At 38.2% G+C, this 19659-nt stretch overlaps 1 protein-coding gene across 1 annotated transcript; it reads left to right on the plus strand.

Annotated features, from left to right (window-relative positions):
* The first annotated feature begins 1908 nt into the window (after positions 1–1908).
* On the plus strand, positions 1909–17250 carry TOMM70A (translocase of outer mitochondrial membrane 70 homolog A (S. cerevisiae)). Its single transcript, XM_010567348.1, has 11 exons — positions 1909–2168; positions 3445–3571; positions 6148–6257; positions 8132–8280; positions 9449–9656; positions 10260–10394; positions 11560–11667; positions 12387–12503; positions 13368–13465; positions 13963–14085; positions 15091–17250. The coding sequence occupies exons 1-11, from the start codon at positions 1953–1955 to the stop codon at positions 15242–15244; spliced, it is 1545 nt and encodes a 514-aa protein (XP_010565650.1). The 5' UTR covers positions 1909–1952; the 3' UTR covers positions 15245–17250.
* Positions 17251–19659: the final 2409 nt, after the last annotated feature.

The raw sequence follows: 19659 nt of genomic DNA on the forward strand, positions 1-19659 counted from the left end.
TTTTGTAGATTATTTCACAAAAACATTTCTAATGTGGTTTGCTGTAGAAATGCAGAAGGAAAAATTCAAGCTGACTTTCATGCATTTGTCGTCTGCATATGCATAACCCTTCCCTTAGCTAAAAGAGAAGCATTGTTGTATTGGGAGCTAAATTTAGGACATACTTGAAGTAAATGTAACCTTTTCAGACTTGGATTAAGTTTTAAAGAAACAACTTACCAAATACACAGTTAACTTGGCTCTCAGTAAAAATATTCACACTCTAGTTCTGGTTTGTGTATCCATAGAGTTACACGCAGTGTACGAAAAGGGGTGAAGTTAATAATCCGTTATCAATTTGAATTTAAATCATTAAAAACCAAAAATCTAAAAGCCGTGCAGATTATCTTGTTCTGTGAACAATGGAGATGGTGCAGATTGATTTCCTATAAGCCCTGTGATTGGTGACCTGTGAGAGAAGAGCTTTTCTGGCAGTAGGGATATTTAAGAAATTCCCTCCCTTATATGGTTTCATTTGTAAGTCTCTCCCCAGGAGAGTGCCTGTAGGATACTTTCATTCTATTTGGATGCCTGTTTTTATGTAGGAACTAAGGCTGGTACCCATTATCTGATTCTCTCATGCCATGATTGGAAACCCGGCCTTAAAAGAGGGAGTTGTACAGCAACTGCTGGATTCCCTTCAGGTTTTCAGTTTTAAAAATCATTTAGATGCTAAAAATGATCAAACTGGCGTGAAATGAGCAGACGTTAAGGGAAACAGGCTGATGAACGCAAAGATATTTTCAAGTTTTTCTTACAGCAATCTGGGTGTAGTTTGGCGCTGGTGGACGATGAGGGGGGAGAGGAGGCAGAAGTATGGTCAAAGAGCAGCATTGACAATTGCCAGCGAATCCTAGATGATCTTTTCAGTGCATGTGAATCAACAGGTGACATGTAGTGAATCCTGCAGCTATTAAGGCATTACTCCCTGCCCCCCCGCCCCCCCCCAGTTTGTATTCTTTGCCTCCTCAGAGATGTTGGTAGGATGGCATGTGTGCTCATACCTCTGTTTGTTTTGGTCTGGCAGGGTAGCCTGAACTGCCCCAAAATGTTGATCCTTGAAGCTAGGCTGTGAAAGAGGACCAGAAATCCAGAAGATGAATGTTAGGATCTTTTGCAGCTCTCTACTTCCTGAATCTAGGTCATACTCCTTTGATAGAGGGAGGTTTTTTACATCTGATTCCTTATAAACCACAACATTTGATAACTGATCTGTAAATCTAGGGGTTACAGGTAGTGATGTTGGTTTCTACAGAAATGCAGGTGATAAACAGGTGATGCAGAAAGTAAAGATTAGTTTCGCAGGGTCACGGGCCAGTTAGCAAAGTTTTCCATCCTCTGTTAAGAATGACAGACCATGATGGTCCAGCACTTCGTATTAGCGTTTGGATGAAGCAGGTTCTGTGAAGCTGTAGAGGAGTTAGCTGTAAAGCTAACTAATTCATCTAGTGTATGGAAGGCAAAACAGCTTTGTTTCCTACAGGTTTTATTCATCTTGCTCAGTAGGTCTTTCCACAAAGTGTTTTCCATACTTAATTCATAGTCTGCTGAGTCAGCTCTGGTCTTACAGGCAGAAAACATTTCCTATTCGAATTGCTTTGAGGGCTTTGTTGTCTTCACATATTTAGTCTTTGGAGAAATAACTTATCTCACTGGTTTTTGTGATCACCAGTCACATAAGATTAAAACCTGTTTAGCCTTCCAAAGGGAAATCACTGCATTGTTTCATACCATTGTAGTGAATCTTTTCAAAAGTTTGTCTCCTATCTGATATACTTGCGAAAGAAAATCTGTTGTGTTTTTCCAGGAAATGGAAGGAGTGAGATTTTCAGAAGTCTAGGATAGATTTTACCACTCAGATCCATTTTGTATCTTTGAAGATCAGCCCTTAAGTGCATAGCTTGCGTGCGGTGATGCTTTTCTTATTTGAACTGACCTATCACTTTCTTTTTCAGAGCCCTCTTGATAGAGCCCAAGCAGCCAAGAACAAAGGAAACAAATATTTCAAAGCAGGAAAATATGAGCAAGCTATTCAGTGTTATACTGAGGCTATCAGCCTGTGCCCTCCTGAGAAAAACCTTGATCTTTCGACCTTCTATCAAAATAGAGCAGCTGCCTATGAACAACTGGTAAGAAATGAAAAATAATTATATGTTTATTCTTAAAAGTTCAATTGTAAATTGTGCATTTTGTCACTTTTGTCCACTGAAAGATCGCAGGTGGTGATAATCTGCCTTCACAACAAGATGCCATTGCTTGCAGCTGTTTTTCACTAGCTTGCCATACTTTTCCACATACAAATAAAATTATTTTCTGTTAACTGTTCCCAGTCTATCTTCGGTAATTCTCCTGTGTCCCTTTCTTGTAAGACAAGGTTTTAATTTCTTATCCTCTGGAACAATTTTCTTGTATATAAGTTAATTTTGCTTCTCTCTACTAGAGTGTTTCTTTAACTGTTAGGTGAAAGGCCAAATATTTTGGAAGGGTCTTACTTCAAAATTAAACAAAAAAGGCACAGAAATCCTACTAAAGCCCAAGACCTGAATTTTGCACATGTGGAAGTAACATTTACTTGATAGCTGAGTATACTTGATAGTAGTTATAGAAGTCAACAAGTGTTGTTTATTATGGTATCAATAGATTTGCTTATGAGGTCAGGTTGGTGAGCTATATAAAGGAGTGGAAAAATTGGCTTTGTACAGTCTGAAGTATCTAGTGAGAGACTGTGTGATTAGAGAAATCAAGTCTTGATAGTTAGAGGAGCGATAAAACAGTTCTTGTCTAATCAATTACTACTTATAATGCTAATTCATGCCATAATGAATCCCAGATATATGTGGTTCCTCTTTCGGTTGTTAGAAAAGCCTGTTTTGATAACCAGTTTTGCAGATAAATGGATTTTTAGTTCTTAATATCCTTGACCAGCTCTACTCCTACATATTAATTTATCATCCCTTTGTAGTAACATAGTGTAGTAAATGGAAATAACAAATTAAAAAAAAAAATTGTTTTAGCACTTTGTTAAACTTGTTTGTTGGTTTTCATTATGCTTTCATCTTTTTTCTTCTATTTGTTTTGTACCAGTCTTTCAGTCCCAATGTTACCTCCTGCAAGCATCTTCGCATCAACTCATTATCTTCTCCCATATGCTTTGTACAACTGTCTGGTTTCGTTTTTGTGTAGGAATTTCTTTTCTGTTTTGTGACTCTTCTGGTGCAGGTGACTTCCAGTGGTGCCTGGCAGTTTCTTACTGAGAAACTTGCAGAAATAGAAGCAAGCAGGTAGAACCAGAGCCCTGGGAACTGCAGCTACTGTTAGGTGGGCATGACCCTGGAGTTGGTAGTGGAAAGCTAATACAATGCAGCTGAGTAGGGCCTCTATCACTGTGTTGTTTTCTGCCCACAGCAAAAATGGACAGAAGTGGCACAAGACTGCACAAAGGCTGTTGAGCTTAATCCTAAATATGTAAAAGCTCTCTTCAGACGTGCAAAGGCTCATGAGAAGCTAGACAATAAGAAGGAATGTTTAGAAGGTGAGTGTTTCTTGATGTGTATACTTAAAAGTGGAGTTAGCTCAGGCACTTTGGAGATGGTAACTTCTGGGATTGTTTTGTTTTTACTTTTGTAACTACAGTAATACAGAATTATTTATTTAAAACCATTCATAGCTACTGTAAATACATTTTCTTCTCTTGTAAGAAGAAACCCTTTCCCATTTTTCAATCTGTCATCTGCTTACATCTGAAATAGCTGCTGAGAAATTGATGTTATTATAGCCACTCAAGGTATTCTTTTTCCAGGGAACTCCCTATGTTTTAGAATAGAATTCATCTAACATGTTGAGTGGATAACCCAGACAACAGTTGTTCCACTTCCATAGAGTAAACAAACTTTCTTCTCTGTTTGTTTTGGAGAAATGGTACTCCTGCAGAAACCAGGGTGGTTTTGCAGGTGGAGATCCATGGTCAGAGACAAGAGCATTACAATCATTTAAATGCATTTGGCGGGTAGGTAGGATACCTACAGGAAAACAGATTCAGTAGTATTTTGTTCTGGTGTATTACTGTTATGAAAATTGGAACAGATTTAACCTTTTTTTTTTTTATTATTGACACTATGTATTTGGCAGAAGCTACTGTGTCAAATCCTTCCAAATACTATTCCTAACAGAATACATTTTAAACTGTCAGGAAGATGTGACTGAGAAGCCATGAAAATTAAGGAGAACTACAGGTTAGGTGTGTTGTCTGAGGGCACTTTTGAACTAAGGGACACTGCTTGAAAGGACCCATTTAAATTTCATCCAGTGAAATCATTCCTGCTGATGTAAGGTTAAAAGGCAAATGAAATTTTCATCTGTGCTCACTACCAAAGAATGCAGCAAACAAGGCAGTGCTCTGACTGGCAAATCTAATTGTTAAATTAAATTAGTTTCATTATGTGTAACAGCTAAGAATTAGGTCTGCTAAATTAGAAGATAAATAAGATGTGGAAATTTTATTTATCTGCTGGTAGAATGCTTTTCTGCCCGATAAGACCATAGTGATTAGAAAAGGACTACTTAGGTCATTTAGTGTAGTCCTTTGCAATCACTAATTGACTCACAGCTGCATTTCCAGAGTGCTGTAATAAAATCTAAACCTTAAGTAGTTGTGATAAACTGACAGATGATATAAGTCCCAAGAAAGATCAAGTGTCCCTGCTATAGTAGGATAGCTTTTAAATGTAACTCCTTTTTAATGTTAGTAGCAATAATGTTTGTAGCAATTATTTTCAACCTTGATTTGTGTTTGGTGTTTAGCTTGCAGTTTTTTCAGACCTGAAAATTACTTTCTTTTTCTGAACCACACTGGTTTTCTAATACAATACTGCTTTTACCTGCCAACCATCTATGGCCAGTAAAATCCGAGGAAGTAGGGTGTGTCCATGTAGTGGAGGAAATAAAAACCAAACAAACCCAAAACCCACCACCACCACCAGCAAAAACCCCCTCCAGTGATCCCTGGCAGTATAATTTGGGAAGATGTTGCTGCTTCACCTGAGTCCGGGCACTAGTTTATGGCTGCCTGCTTTGGGCAAGCTGTCTGCTAAGGTTGTATAGCACAGTATTACTGCACGCTCTCTTTCACGCTTTTTTCTGGGTGTAGCGTGTTTTCCCAGGGACTCCGATGTGCTTCTTGACCATGCCAGAGTTGTGGGGAGTTTCTGTATAAACGATGGCATAATAGTACCTATAGCAGTGTAGAATTACAGAAACTGTACTAAAACTCCAGGGTAAGACACTTGCTTTTCAAGTGTACTCAAACAATACACTGCTTGAATTTCAAGTCCAAACTCTGTTCATCTTCACTGATGTTTAAGTGAAAATTAAACAGGAAAAATCAGTGGTAGTATTGCATTAACTAGAGGATCCAGAGAAGTAATGTTAATGTACCATAAGAGTGCTTTTCACACTGCAAAGCTTGCAAACCCATTCAGGCAGCAATGGGTTAACATTTGCAGAGGCTTCTATGTGTGAAAGAAAGTGATGTGATAGGGCTAGCGATTTAAATAGGCCAGCAAGGTATTTCTCTTAAACTTGCTCCATTCCAAAGTCATGGAGGTGAGCAGAAAAATGTGATATATAATATGGGAAGATTTCTGAAACTGGGGAAGAAGTGAGATTTGATGGTACTGAATGTGAATTTTAAAAGTAGAAAATCAGGACCAGTCCCAGAAGAGAAGCTGTGTTAGCACTTTTAATGTGAACATAATATGAACATAATTACTGTCCTCAAAGTTTCAAATGGTGAAAGCGCCTGCTGGAGGTATACATTTTCACTGTTCATCTAAGTGTGTTTGTCTCTAGATAAAAACATGAAGATAAAAATAAATGTAATTTCCTTCATTCACTGTCATGAGGTCCTTTTATCACAAGGAGATCATTTTGGATACAAATTTGTATCTTGGAAAACATGGTAAATACAGCAGACTGCAAACAGAGTCTTTTACCCTCAAACAGGATGTGTATTAGTTTGGCAGTGACTTACTGTGATGGTGGCACTTTTTAGTGTACTCCAGTGACTATCAGAATTTGGTTTTAATCTCACTTTTGTATGTTGTTTCCTAGATGTCACTGCAGTCTGCATTTTAGAAGCTTTCCAAAACCAGCAAAGTATGTTATTAGCTGATAAAGTTCTTAAACTCCTTGGAAAGGAAAAGGCCAAAGAGAAATACAAGGTAGGACTTGTGATATTGCTGACAAATTCTGATTTCACCTGACTGGTTGTTGAAATGTTAATTGTAGGCGTTCTGTCAATTGTTGTAAGCAAGTCACTGTCTTCATCTGCTGAAGTGTAAGAATCGACATGAACAGTTTTGTACAAAGCTACTATTGTACCGATGTATTCCTTTGGAACATGTCCAAAGTTTTTGAAACCTCAGTAGGGAAGAGAGGTCTATTTCTAACACTTGTTGCCCTTTAATAATAAAATTTGTTATGAATTCAGGAGACACCCTAAATTGGTGTGCTGCCTTACATGGGACTTTTCTGGACTTGCAACATAATGGAAACAGGTTATGTTGGAACAGCAGTAGCCAAATGTTCGGTTGCACATCAGGTGGTTGAGTTGGGTATGTGTGTTGAGATAGGAAGCTATATAAATAATAATTGAAAATGTGTAAAAATGTTGGTTCCATATGTAATGAATAGCTTAAAATGAGAGTAGTGATGATTGAGGACTTTTTCCCCCAGGTTATTCTTGGTTTTATAAATAGAAATTTCATGTAGGAAAGATTAAGTTAACAGCAGAATTCCTATGTTTTAGAAAGTGTCAAAATAATACTGTTTTAAGGTTGGTTTTTGGAAAAAAAAAAAAAAGAAATTAGGAAAAGCAAAAAAGCATAGCTTAAAAAAAATATGCAGCGTGAAGTCACATCTTTTTATTAATGGTCAGACTTCCTGATTCGGTCTCGAAAAATATGCCTTCATCTCCTAACTACCACAGATTACTTGCGATGTTCAGTCGCAGGCTGTTTCTGTTCCATTTCTGTAAATAGGTGCTCGTACTTGTACTTTTCTATTTTGGCACCTGGATGTCTTTGCATTGATGTTCAGAAGCTGCAGAAAAGAGAACTATGGAAGTATAGGGGTGGCCAGGAGCAGTCATTTTAAGTGGCTGTAGGTTTACAAAACAGTTGGGACAGGTATTAAAACATTCTCACTTGTTACTAAAACATTCTTGCTTGGTTTTGATGATGGTAGTTGAAGTACTGAAATCCATGTTGGTTTTGAGATGCTGAATTTCTTTCCTATAGAAGCTCATATAAATGTGTGGTGTCAAGGTAACAAAAATGAATTGTGCTATTAGGGTGGTGGTGGCAGCATCATAAAATAGGTGTGCTTCAAATGGGCAGTATTGTGATAGAACTTAATAGAGAAATTCAGAAGAGTGCATTCAGACTTTTCTTGCAGGAGAGATTGAATTGTAACTCTTGTGTGCAGTGTTCATTTTGAGCAGGAAATATTTTTTTGGCTGTAGAAAGGATTTTGTACCTGAGAGGTGTTACTTCTGGGACTTCAAGTAAAATGTGTGGTGTCTGGGCCAATCTCCACGTAGAATTAGGATATTGCCTCATTAGTCTTCGATGTAACAATAGACATCAGCTTCTCTTGGATGAGTTGGAGAAAAGGGCAAATTGCCATTCATAATCTACTTGAATTGAGGCTCATGCTTAAACTGCCAGCTTGCATTTTTCACCCTATTTATATGCACACATACTGCTTTAGTACGTCTGCCCAATGTCTTATGATATCCTAAGAATCCTCATTTCTAGCCACACGTGCAGAAAGATACTATCTCCCTCCTCTCTTGAATATCTTCACTTTATTTCTACCGGTGGTGGGTATTGCGTTGTGATCTGAAGCTTAAATAATCCCTAAATGTCAAACTGTCAAATCAAAAATATCAGACTATCATATGAGATAGTGGAAAGTCATACATTGGTTCTTTCATGAATGAATTTTTTTTTATAATCACATTTGTTTATCCACTTCCATATTTACCATCTGATCTTACTATCTAATGACTTGAAATTACATTTCTCTGTTTCAGAATCGTGAGCCTTTGATGCCCTCACCACAGTTCATTAAATCCTACTTCAGTTCTTTCACAGATGATATAATCTCCCAACCTTTGCTTAAGGGTGAGAAATCAGATGAAGATAAAGATAAGGAGGGAGAGGCTTCTGAAGTAAAAGAAAAGTGAGTGTACAGTACAGTTGGGAATTGTTTGGTATTAGAATTAAGTTCTCAGTGATTTTGACATTCTGCTCAGTGTAACTTGCTGTTGTTTTTATAGTAATTGGCATGGGAAATCCTGTGGTAATAAACTGAGCCTATGAAATGAGATCAGTATTAAAAATGAAACTTTTACAAAAGCTGACTGGCTAGTTCCAAACTGTAGGTGGCTTCGATCCATTAAACAGAGGAAGGACAATGAGATTGGGAATATATGCTGAATATTTCCTACAGTATCATAGTAAATCTTAGGAGATGGGAGGACTGGAGAGTGCTGAATGATGCTTCTGGAGAAGGGAATGTTTTATACTGAAGGAGAGTTTCAAGGAAGAGAGCAAGTTAGTCTTTGGATTGGAAGGGAGAAGACAAGCTAGGAAAAGGGTCTTTGTTAATGAAGACTATGAATTTACAGCAACCGAGGCCGAAAGGGTGTTTTATCTTTCTGGAATCAGATTGCACATAAATGAGAGGTTTGTTCTGACAAAGAAAAGCTTGAGCTTTTTCTTTTTTTGAGCGAAGCTTGAGCACCACATGAACGGTGCTTTAACTTACTACGCTGCTTTCCAGTTTATTTTTGGAAGATATTGCTGCTGTCAGTATGGAAACCATTGCAAACACCTTTAGGAATTTCATGGGGTTTTTTAGGTGAGATAGAATGTCCTGATCTACAGGCAGATTCACTGAATCCAGGACACTTAGCTGAGGACAAGGCAGTGCTTACTGTAATTTTTGCTGTGAAATCCTTTCTTCCACATATAAACTGCACATTGCTAGGTTTAATATTTCACTTTGCTGACCTGGAATTCCATCCCACCGCTCTTGTTTTAAGGCAGAGATTACTGCTGTCCTTAATGTGAAAAAAATTTCAAGTGACAAAGGAAGCTCAAGTTCAAGAGCTTTAAAACATTTTTCTTCTTTATTTCTAGTGTAATTTGGCCATTCTTTGTCTAAATTATTTTCAGTCTGCGATGGCTTCATCTAGGAGTATTTGTAACTTTACTTATTATGCTGGTGTTGTAACTGAGTATAGCAAAAGTTAGTATTTGTATGATTTAATGAAAAATCTGAATTGAAATTGCAATGTTCAGTGAATGCATGTGTATATATACAACTGTTCTTACATCATTTACAGCTCTGGCTACTTGAGAGCAAAACAATATATGGAAGAAGAGAACTATGACAAAATTATCAGTGAAAGCACAAAAGAAATTGAAGCGAAGGGAAAATACATGGCAGAAGCTTTGCTTCTGCGAGCTACTTTCTACTTACTTATTGGCAATGCAAATGCTGCCAAACCAGACCTAGATCAGGTCATCAGCATGGAAGATGCAAATGTGAAGGTAAGAATCTGTCACAGCTGGGTTTGTAGTTTGGGTTGAGAAAACATAGAAGTTAGTGATAAAGTTGCAGCATAGTTTAAGAAGTTGTTTTTCCAAGTTTCCAGATACTTCAATGGGAGTGTTCTGTTTTATTTACTGTTTTGTCCTTTTATTTCTGACAAATGGCTTTTTCAGTGGCTTGTTGATTTTTGTGATAGCTGTGCTGAGCAGTACAAACTAAAGAACAGAGGAAGATGAATGAATTGGAACTTTATCCAGTTGGAAAAATCAGTTCATAGATAAGAGAAAAACATTATTTGTATTTGCATATTGAACTGCTTCATAAAATGTTGATGTATTTGTAAACATAGGGAACCTGTCTTACAAAGAATTTTGGGGTGGGGATAAAAATCCACTGAGATGAAAACATAGGCTGACATATTTGAAATTAAGCAAGGGAGTTGATTCATTTAGAGTCAATATGAAATTTATTCCTGCTTACAATGAATGAAATTTGTCAGTGGGAGAAACCAGTCAAATGAAAAATTTACTGTTATTGTAAACAAAGCCTTAAATCTGGAGGAATGTTGAAGTGGCTAATGCTTCTTTGAACTTTTTTTACAGCTCCGAGCTAATGCTCTTATAAAACGAGGAAGTATGTATATGCAGCAGCAGCAACCTGTGCTGTCCACTCAAGACTTTAACATGGCCGCTGATATCGATCCTCAGAATGCAGATGTTTACCACCATCGAGGACAAGTAAGAAACATTAGAGATTTTGTCCCAATGCTTGAATATTTCAATATATACTAAAAGAAAAATAAAGATCAGTACATCATCGGAGGCACTTTATACTGTTTGTGGCAGAAACCCAGCAACTCCTAATTTGGAACTGTTGCGGAATACACGCACAGTCTAATTTGCAGCTTCAGGTCAGGCAGAAGCAGTTTATTTCTGTAGCTATAGGAAAGAACGCAGAGCGACAGAGGTTCAACCCTCTATCAATACGAACTCTGACTTAAAAGTACTAGGGCTTATATACATTTACAGCAGAGATAAACTGCTCTGTGAAGGGACCTGATACGGCAGAGCAGCATCTGCATAGAAGGAAGCTTTGTTACAGCGGATGTAACGTGTGTTCCTGATAACTCAGTATCTGCAGCACTGCGGCCTAGACTTGCATCTGTTCAGCTCGTCCCTCTCTGGCTTGTGATGCTGCTGAGTCCTTGACTAATTTCTAGACCTAGAGAGGCCTGCTTCCACAGAACTGTAATATAAAAGGTGCTGGAAGAAAAAAGGAAACACTACCATATGCAGATATGCTAAGTCGTATTCGTAAGGAAGACTTCCACGGATCAAGTGCCTGTCTCCATGAATTCATTAGATCACTTTAGTGCTCAGAAGTGTTATGTGTTGATTGAAGGGAATGAAAGTTTTCTGCAGATGGAAAGTTAGTGTTTTACAGTAACTTCACAGTAAAGAGAACAATGAAGTGAGCTCCACTCTTGTAGAGGAATGAGAATGTCAAAAAAAAAAAAAAAAAAAAAGCTGAAATGCAAGCTGGGAATGTCTCGACATCCAAATAGTCCACAGGCACTAACTACAGCGAGGCAAAGCAACTTGAGAAAATACGGCATAGTTTTGGAGACTGGACATAATGCTAAAGCAGTAATGGCAACAGCCTAAAATGCAAGTATTCCCAATCCCTACACATGGACATTGCCTTTTTGTGTATGAAGCCAAAGTTTCACTGGTGGCTTTGTTATTTTATGGCAGTGATTTTTAGTCATGGGTTTTGTAGGTTTCTAGGCAGTTCTAACACGAACTGGAGACGATATGAGTAACTGACGCTAACAGAATTATCACTTAAATGTCTGAAGCACAGATTAAATACAGAAATAGGATTTTCTTTCATTCTGGCTAGCTGAAAATCCTGCTTGACCAAATTGAAGAGGCTGTGGAAGACTTTGATGAATGTATCCGATTGCGACCCGATTCTGCCTTGGCTCAAGCACAGAAATGTTTTGCTCTGGTAGGTAACATCCTTGTGTTTATCTGGGTGCTCTTTCTTTTTAAAGAGTTCTGGAAAACATATTGTGTTTCTCTGTTGTATTCCAATTTAATGGAAAAGTAGGGCAACAAACATCTCAATATCTTTTAATAATAAGGTAAAGAAATAGTAACAGTTTCTTCAGTTGGAGTAAAGGTTTGCTGCTTTCATTTTGGAAGTGTTCATTGTTCAAACAGTAGGTCATCTTTTCTGCTTTGTAGTAGAGGAACCCAAATCTTCACTCTAATTGTATCATGTAAAATTGATATAAATAAAGATTTAATGTTGTGGAAAATGGTCATCTTCAAGAAATTGGAAACAAACTATGTCAAGCTAGTACAATGCCTCTGCATGCAGGAATCTTCTGAGGACAGCTTTGCATGGAGTGAACAAGGAGTAATTCTAGGCTTGGAATTTCTAGGCTTTTGAAATAGAGGGAGGTTGTTGGCAACTATCAGGCATAATGGCTTCCTTCTTTCACCCTCTCTCCTCTCCAAGTCTACTCTACCAGAGACTTGGACAGGTGGTATGTTCCTAAAACCAGATTTGGTAGGATGTACTGGCACATCACCTTTTGGAACTTGTAATTGTTATGATGCATGCATCTCTTGGGGAAATGGGTAGGGGTCTGATAAGCCTTTTTTTTTTGGCATGTTGTTTCATTTTTTTCTTTCCTTTTTTTCTTTTTCTTTCTCGAATAGTATCGCCAAGCTTATACAGGAAATAATCCTTTGCCTGTGCAAGTAGCCATGAAAGGCTTTGAAGATGTCATAAAAAAATTTCCAAAGTGTGCCGAAGGCTATGCACTCTATGCTCAGGTATATTTTTCTCTCTCATAAAGAAAATGCTGCATTCTCTTGCACCTTTTATCTTGAAAAACATACGTTTCTTCAAATAATACATGAAGATTTCTGAGAATAAGTTCTAAGATAACACATGCTGTCTTTAATAAGCTACCTGAATTTATGGGTATGGGTATTCTGGGGTAGAGAAAGTAGAGGGGGAATTGGTGTAGCAGAATATAAGTGTTGAGAGTCAAGGGTGGTTATTAGGAGACAGAGGTCTGGCGTACATTTCACCTTGAATTCCTGCATGTGTGTGGCATCTCACTTGATGGATGTCAGGGATTCACTGGGTAATTTGGGAGTTAAATGTGTGGAACTAGAGTAACAGTTTTGTTCTGCTACAGATGATATGTACTGGTCAAGCAGAGTTTATTACAGATGTTCAGAGTACGCTTGTAACAGAGACTGAAATTTCTTCTCTAAGAAAACATACTGCTAGTTCTAGTATGAAGCATGAGATGTTCTGATTTTAAGTAGGTAGGCAATATGGATGCATTTCCTTTTGAAAGAAGTATATTTGAAAAAGGAAGAAGTTGAGACTTGCAGGTACAGGCTTTTAGAAGGTTTTTACTTGCAGTACACTTAGCACGTTGCTTGTGGATCTCCCATTACAGATGGTACTGTGATCAGTAATTCGTGCACTTAAAGCCTAGCAGCTTTCTTCTAAAAAGCCTCAATTTTGAAACTTAACTCTGATAACTGATGTGCCTGGCCTGCTTTACGATAAGAGATCTATATCCAATCTCACATTGTCAATATGGTTTTAATTAGAATTAGCCTAGCGCAGAGTGCATGTTTTGGTTGTGTATTGACATATAGGTTTCTCTTTCGATGCAGGCACTAACTGATCAACAGCAGTTTGGCAAGGCCGATGAAATGTATGATAAATGCATTGACCTTGAGCCAGACAATGCCACTACATATGTTCATAAAGGGTAAGTATTGTTTGTGATCCTTTTGGTCAAGGGCAGTTGGCATATTTAGATGAATCAGCCTGAATTGAATGTTTGTGTTTAGAAGTTTAGCCAGGAGAAATAACTCTGTGAAAACATTTTAGTGCTGTTAAATGCATTTCTACAGTTTCTCTTGACTAACCTGTAAATAAGTTTCAGGAAAGTTTCATTCCTGTTTATTCCTAATTGAGTATCTACTTGAAGTGTATCTGACTTTTACTTTAGCCCTATCTTAATTTCAGCTTTGCGCTAAAGTTTTCTCTTTCATAAAACAACTTTTAACAAGTCTTCTTGGGAGGAATTTACCTTTCTTTAGAGTCATTAAACAGGTAACATGGCTTATTGAAAGTGACTTTCACAAACATGTTTTTAAAAGCCATGAAGTTACTGTCTGCCCTGCATTAGGAATTAAATACTTAGGTGATCAGGGTTTTGGGAAGAGTATGTGAAGTTTGTTCTAAATTTTCTTTCTCTTCTAGTTTACTTCAGCTCCAGTGGAAGCAAGATTTAGACAAAGGGTTAGAACTCATAAGCAAGGCCATTGAAATTGATAACAAATGTGATTTTGCATACGAAACCATGGGAACGATTGAAGTGCAAAGGTAACGTTAAATTGCAGTGTTAAGAGTTCTTAGTTACTTTTGAAATTACAGTAGTCCTTTAGATTTCCTTATGGCTTTTAAGTCATTCTTAAGATCTTCTCCCCTGTGCTGTGCAAGGCCAGCTCTTACCTGAAGTCCCGATTTCTGTTCTCTAACTCTTAGGTAAAGCCTTCCTTTCTCTATGGCATAATTCTTCTTTATGATCTGACAAGTTCCCCTGTTCACCAGTTTCATACTTACTGGACAGATGAGTCTGTGTATGTTTAAATATATCCCTCCTGTATTTGAAGTGACTTCCTTGATCATTACTAGGCTTCCTGTGTATCTAATGTAGTCCTTAAACATACTTTAGTGGACCATTTGTACTGAGGATCCTGAGCTATACTCTCAAGCCTGACAATTTGGGTTTAATTCCAGCAGGACTGCAGTGTGCAAGTTCACAGGGTAAAGTGAAAAAGACTAATGCAATATTCTGTAACAGTGCATTGTATTACAGTTGTGCAAAAGTTTGGGGTGTAGCTGAGAATATAGTTGAGTCTTTTTTTTTTTTTTACATGTCTAGCCATCAAAAGGACAGACAATTAAACTGTTGCCATGAGAAATTTTGCAAGCATTTCCCATTTAAATAACGTGAGCTCTTGTCTGTGCTACTTTTCCTGTTAAGTACACAAACTCTTTTCAAGGGAGATGAGAGTTCATTTAGTTGTCCCAGCATTATCTTTGCAGTAAACTTAGTGTCCTGTGGAGAACATTTTATCCCCCACTACCACCCATGGGGGCTCTCAAGGGGAAGGCTGTTTAAAGCTGTCCTAGTTGCTTAGGCTTGGTAATAGCTTCTCTCGGTTTGCTCATTCATCATCATCGCAAGTTCTCGTGGTGGTTCCTCCTGAAGTCCTTTTAAGCTGTTAGTAGTGGAGAGTGTAAGTCCTGAAGGAAAAAAGATGCTGTAGAGATGAAAAGATTGCTTTGCCAGTCTTAACTGGACTACATTTTGGTTTATTTCAGAGGTAATCTGGATAAAGCCATTGAAATGTTCAACAAAGCTATCAACCTGGCCAAATCTGAAATGGAGATGGCCCACCTCTACTCACTCTGTGATGCTGCCTATGCCCAGACAGAAGTTGCAAAGAAGTATGGATTGAAGCCACCAACACTGTAAAGAAACGAGGAGGAAATGACCTTCTAAAGTAAAGTTGCCCACTTCAGCCAGCCCTAAAGATGCTGTTGCAGACCATGTTGAATGGTGGAACTTAGTTTTTTCCCGTTCGTGGTGTTGTCATTTGCTACATCTGTTAAATGTTTAGGTGTTGTGGGAGTGGTTGTTCAAGGAAGTATGCAGTGTTGCATCTTGTTCCTTCTGCAGCAAAAACCTTAAAGCGTGTTAAGGGAAATAAAGCTGCAGGGGAACAAATGGAAGATACTTTGGCCATGCAAATAAAAACTTCACACTGGTTCATTTTGGGTGATTATGTTGTGGGCGATTTTTGCTTTATCAAACAATATTACAGCATGTGGGTTTTTTTCCTGTTGATTTTAAATGTAATACTAGTCAGTGCTGTAAAATAGGTTTCTTTTTTATATGCAATTAATCCTTGAGGGTTGATTTTAATTTTGCAAAAAGGAAAAAATTAATTTTCAAAATGTTTAATAATAGAGGGGTTTTTTAAGTCAGTAGATGTGGAGAGAATCCCTGTAAATATATGCAAGCATGCACAATCTTCCCTTAAAGCCCCTCTCACCCTCTGCATAACTTACTTAGAAATAGTCCTGTGGCAGCTATTAGGGAATTAATTTGATAGTCCTTATCCTCACCCCAGAAAGCCCTAACATACTGTATAGGAGAGCTAGTAAAAAGGTTGGTTGGGGAAGGAGGTCAGGTAACACTGCTTCAGTGTAGGTTTTAGTGTAAGAAAGGCTGTGTTCCTGTGCAGCAGTCCTTACTTGAATGTCCCAGGAAATTGTTCTGGAGGGGTTCAGAGGGACTTGAACAGAAAGCACTGCTGGGAGTAGAGCTGCCAAGGTAAGGTCATGCTTGCATACAATCTTCGTAATCTCTGATGCTCTCGCTTAAATGTAACAGCTAATAGACAGTCTAAATTCTCTTCAGTCTCTAGAGACTGCTGTGTTCTGATCTGCTCCTTGTAATAGCCCCGTTGCAGGATTAAGTGAGGTAAGTAACAAAGCATAGCCTAAAACTTCAAAAAATGGATTTAGAATCTCTGCTGGTTTCCTTGTTCATTAGACCCTGTCTTATCCAAGATTACAAATACTGTAGAAAGGAATCAACTGTTCTGCAAATAGCAGATTGGCAAATTATTAAATACTAGTAATAACTGTCTTCCTCTAGCTAGGAACTTCACAGAGGGCTCTCTTTTTTTGGGTTGATCTTTCTGGTATGGAAGTCAGTTGGTCCATCTGGCCTCTCCCTGGACTGAGGTGGCTGGATAAACCTCATGCAAATACTTAACTGATGTAGCTTAATTTACGATATACTAATTTAGGCTTCTTTCCATCCTGAAATCATAGATTTGCTTGTGCTGAATTGTCTAATGTATTTCATCTTTTAAAGAAATGAACCATGCTGTGGTCAAACTGTCTTGTTCTCTAGTTGTGCCACCATATAGCAGCAGCTTGTATTTTCAACTTGACCTTCCTTTCTCCCAGCAACTACAGTTGAGAATTCAAACGGTGGAGAGTAGACATAAAGATTTAATAATTCTATTTTAGTTAGCTCAGTAGGTGATCTGAAATAAGTGTTGGTGTGGAATTGAAGGCATTAGAAGGTACTGGCAGCTTCTAAGGGCACTGCACATAACAAGTGTCAAATGTCTTCTGGAACTTCCAATCTGCATCAATTACCTGAGAACAAAAATATGCCAGATTGACTGATGCATCTGTCCTGTTCTCCTGAGGAGTTTTTATTCGCATGGCCTTATTTACATTGGCATTTTCTCCTCTTCACCCCACCTGTACCCCATTCCTTACCCCACCCAATCAATTAAGGGAAAAAAGCATGTGCTGTCAAATACTAGCATTCCAAATCATCAGACTTTTGCCTGTTCTTGAACTAGTTTGAAACTGCACTGAAAGGATGCATTGTCTGTAATTTTTTTTGTAAATGACGTATCACCTGTAAACGGAAAAAATAAATATTACCTTCAAGTATCTCTCTCTGACATGTATAAGAACAGGTTTTGATGAAAGTGTTCTCTGCAGTGGTGCTCTCTGTGCTTATTTGAGGTTGCCCTGAATCTAGGAAGAACTAATAATGACTGGCTCCCTGTCATCTTCTCTCACTTCAACCTTCAAGAAAAAATGAGGAGGAGACCTGGAATTAACACATCTTATCTCTGATTGCTTCCATCACCCACAGAGGTATGATCTTGAGAGCTGAAGATTACAGGGGAAAGGAAATCCAGCCAGGAAAGCTGGGAATCCGAGTAGCTGACACCCTGTTAATGTGTGTATGCAGGTGGATCCCTTTAGCGAAAGGATTTGGGTTTTTTTAAATGGCTGATATAGTTGAGGTTTTGCTTTAAGCCAGGTGGGCATGTGGACTTTGAGAAAAGCTTTCTTTAGTGGGGATTGAGAGCTGAAGTGAAATAAGTATTACTGCTATTTAAAAAAAATAAATGTTGAAATAAGATAGGAAGCTAGTACTGAAGACTTGGATAAACCTGGTGTATCCCAGAGACTCTGGGAAGTTGCTTCTAGATGTAGTTGTCTTGCGTCTTAATTCTGATTATGTAAAATCCCTGTTTTTCATGTTAGAGACAAGTTTGCCAAAATGGAGATTAGAAGTTGTGACTTGCATTACTAGGATCTAATTGCAGATTGAAAGTGAAGAGGGAACTAACATATGCTAAGGAGCTGTACTGTAACTTACTCTGGAACTATTAAGAGCAGCTTAGGTGCAGCTTTAACCAGGCTTCCCAGCTGCAGTGGTAATAACACTGCCCAATACAACAGGCATTACTGTGTTTTCTGCCATTTATTTAGAAAAAAATTAAATTCTTGCAGGCTGAAATTCTGGAGCTGTTTCAGGGTTGTTACTGGCTGGTTTTGTATACTTACAGAATACTGGTGCATATGTGTAATATGGATACTTAAAGTGCCTGTTTTCTACCAACACAGAGATTGAGTATTGACTGCTTCAAGTATTATCTAGCGGAGAACTGATTGTGTACTTTTTTTCATTGAAACCCCCCAAAATTCAGAGTCCTCTTCTGTGTGGATTGCACTGGAAACCCCTAAAAGATCCTCCTAAAACAAGGTGCTTAGATGTTGTCCTGACAGACTGAAGAGGACTGAGCTCATGTCACCTCTTCAGCCGAGTGCACCAAAGTAGCTCGCTACAGCTTTTCATCCATTCTCTTCATTTGGGATGCCAGGGGAGGAGGGTCCCGGCCACGGATTCTGTTGTCTGTTGCAGACTGCACTTCGCATTTTTTTAAATTAAGTGGTCAGCCCATGACAATCCTGCACTGCTTTAGTCCTCCAAAGGTAGTATTTAGTTCTTGCTCTGCTGCATGTTAAACTAGTATAGAGAGGGGAGGGAAAGACAGATGGAGTAGTTTAGAAAAATGGATGTATAATAGTTGCTATCAGTTAGAAGTGGGAGCCCAGTGATGGCCATCATGGATGCAGATTGTTGAGTATGTGGGAGGCACTAATCTAATGCAGGAGACTTGACTCAAATGGTAAATTGTTAATTTTTTTATATTTATTTTTCAACAAATAAATCTTCGTTTCACCTTATGCTCTGTGGCTTGTTTCTTAAGAGTTCCAGTACAGTATGTACACCAAAATGCAGTGAAAACTATAGACCAAAAAATGCCTGCTGGAGTAGATGATGCCACTGAGTGGAATGGTGTGACCTGTCTTTTGAGGGGAAAGATTCCTCAGGGTGTGGCTTAATTTAACCATTGATTTTCCTCTATAAAACATACACCTAGCTCATTCCAGAGAAATCAAAAGAACATTAAAAAAAGAAAAAGTCAAGAGAGCAGTTGTGGGAAAAGGAGGATGTCCAAACATGAATAAAAAGGTAAGGTGGGTCTGGGGGAAACTGGTGGTTCGGTAGAGCAAGACAAAACCTTCTTTCCCTCCTCCCATTTTTGTGTTTTGAAATCTTTAGCCTTATCGCTTTTTATCACTTTTACTGCTGGAAAACTAAAGCCTAGTAGTAAAGGCTGAATAGTTATAGTTGCTTCTTTTTTTCATCCCAAGGAGAAAAAAAAAAGCCATTTGCAAATGCTTATCTTTTTACATTAGAAGTACCAAGGTGTCTTCCTTCTAAGACAAAAACCCAAACAACAAAACTACACCATGCTAGGATGGTTTTCAGTATTTTAAAGCCATCTTTAATAATCAGTTTAAATCTCTTCATCAAGAGCAATGAAGTAAGGAGCGTTTCCCATGCAGCTGATGGGAGGTGGCCTTTGGTAGCAATAATGCATTTAAACATTGAGCAATTCTAGTACCTGTCTTCTGGAAGACTGTGGGCAGAAGGACTTAATCAGTGCAACAAGTTTTCTAACCCTTTTGACTGACTCCCCTCAGCCTTTTCAGGTA

The sequence above is a fragment of the Haliaeetus leucocephalus genome, unplaced genomic scaffold (genome assembly GCF_000737465.1).
Source record: "Haliaeetus leucocephalus isolate CR32 unplaced genomic scaffold, Haliaeetus_leucocephalus-4.0 Scaffold228, whole genome shotgun sequence".
In the NCBI taxonomy this organism is placed as follows: domain Eukaryota; kingdom Metazoa; phylum Chordata; class Aves; order Accipitriformes; family Accipitridae; genus Haliaeetus; species Haliaeetus leucocephalus.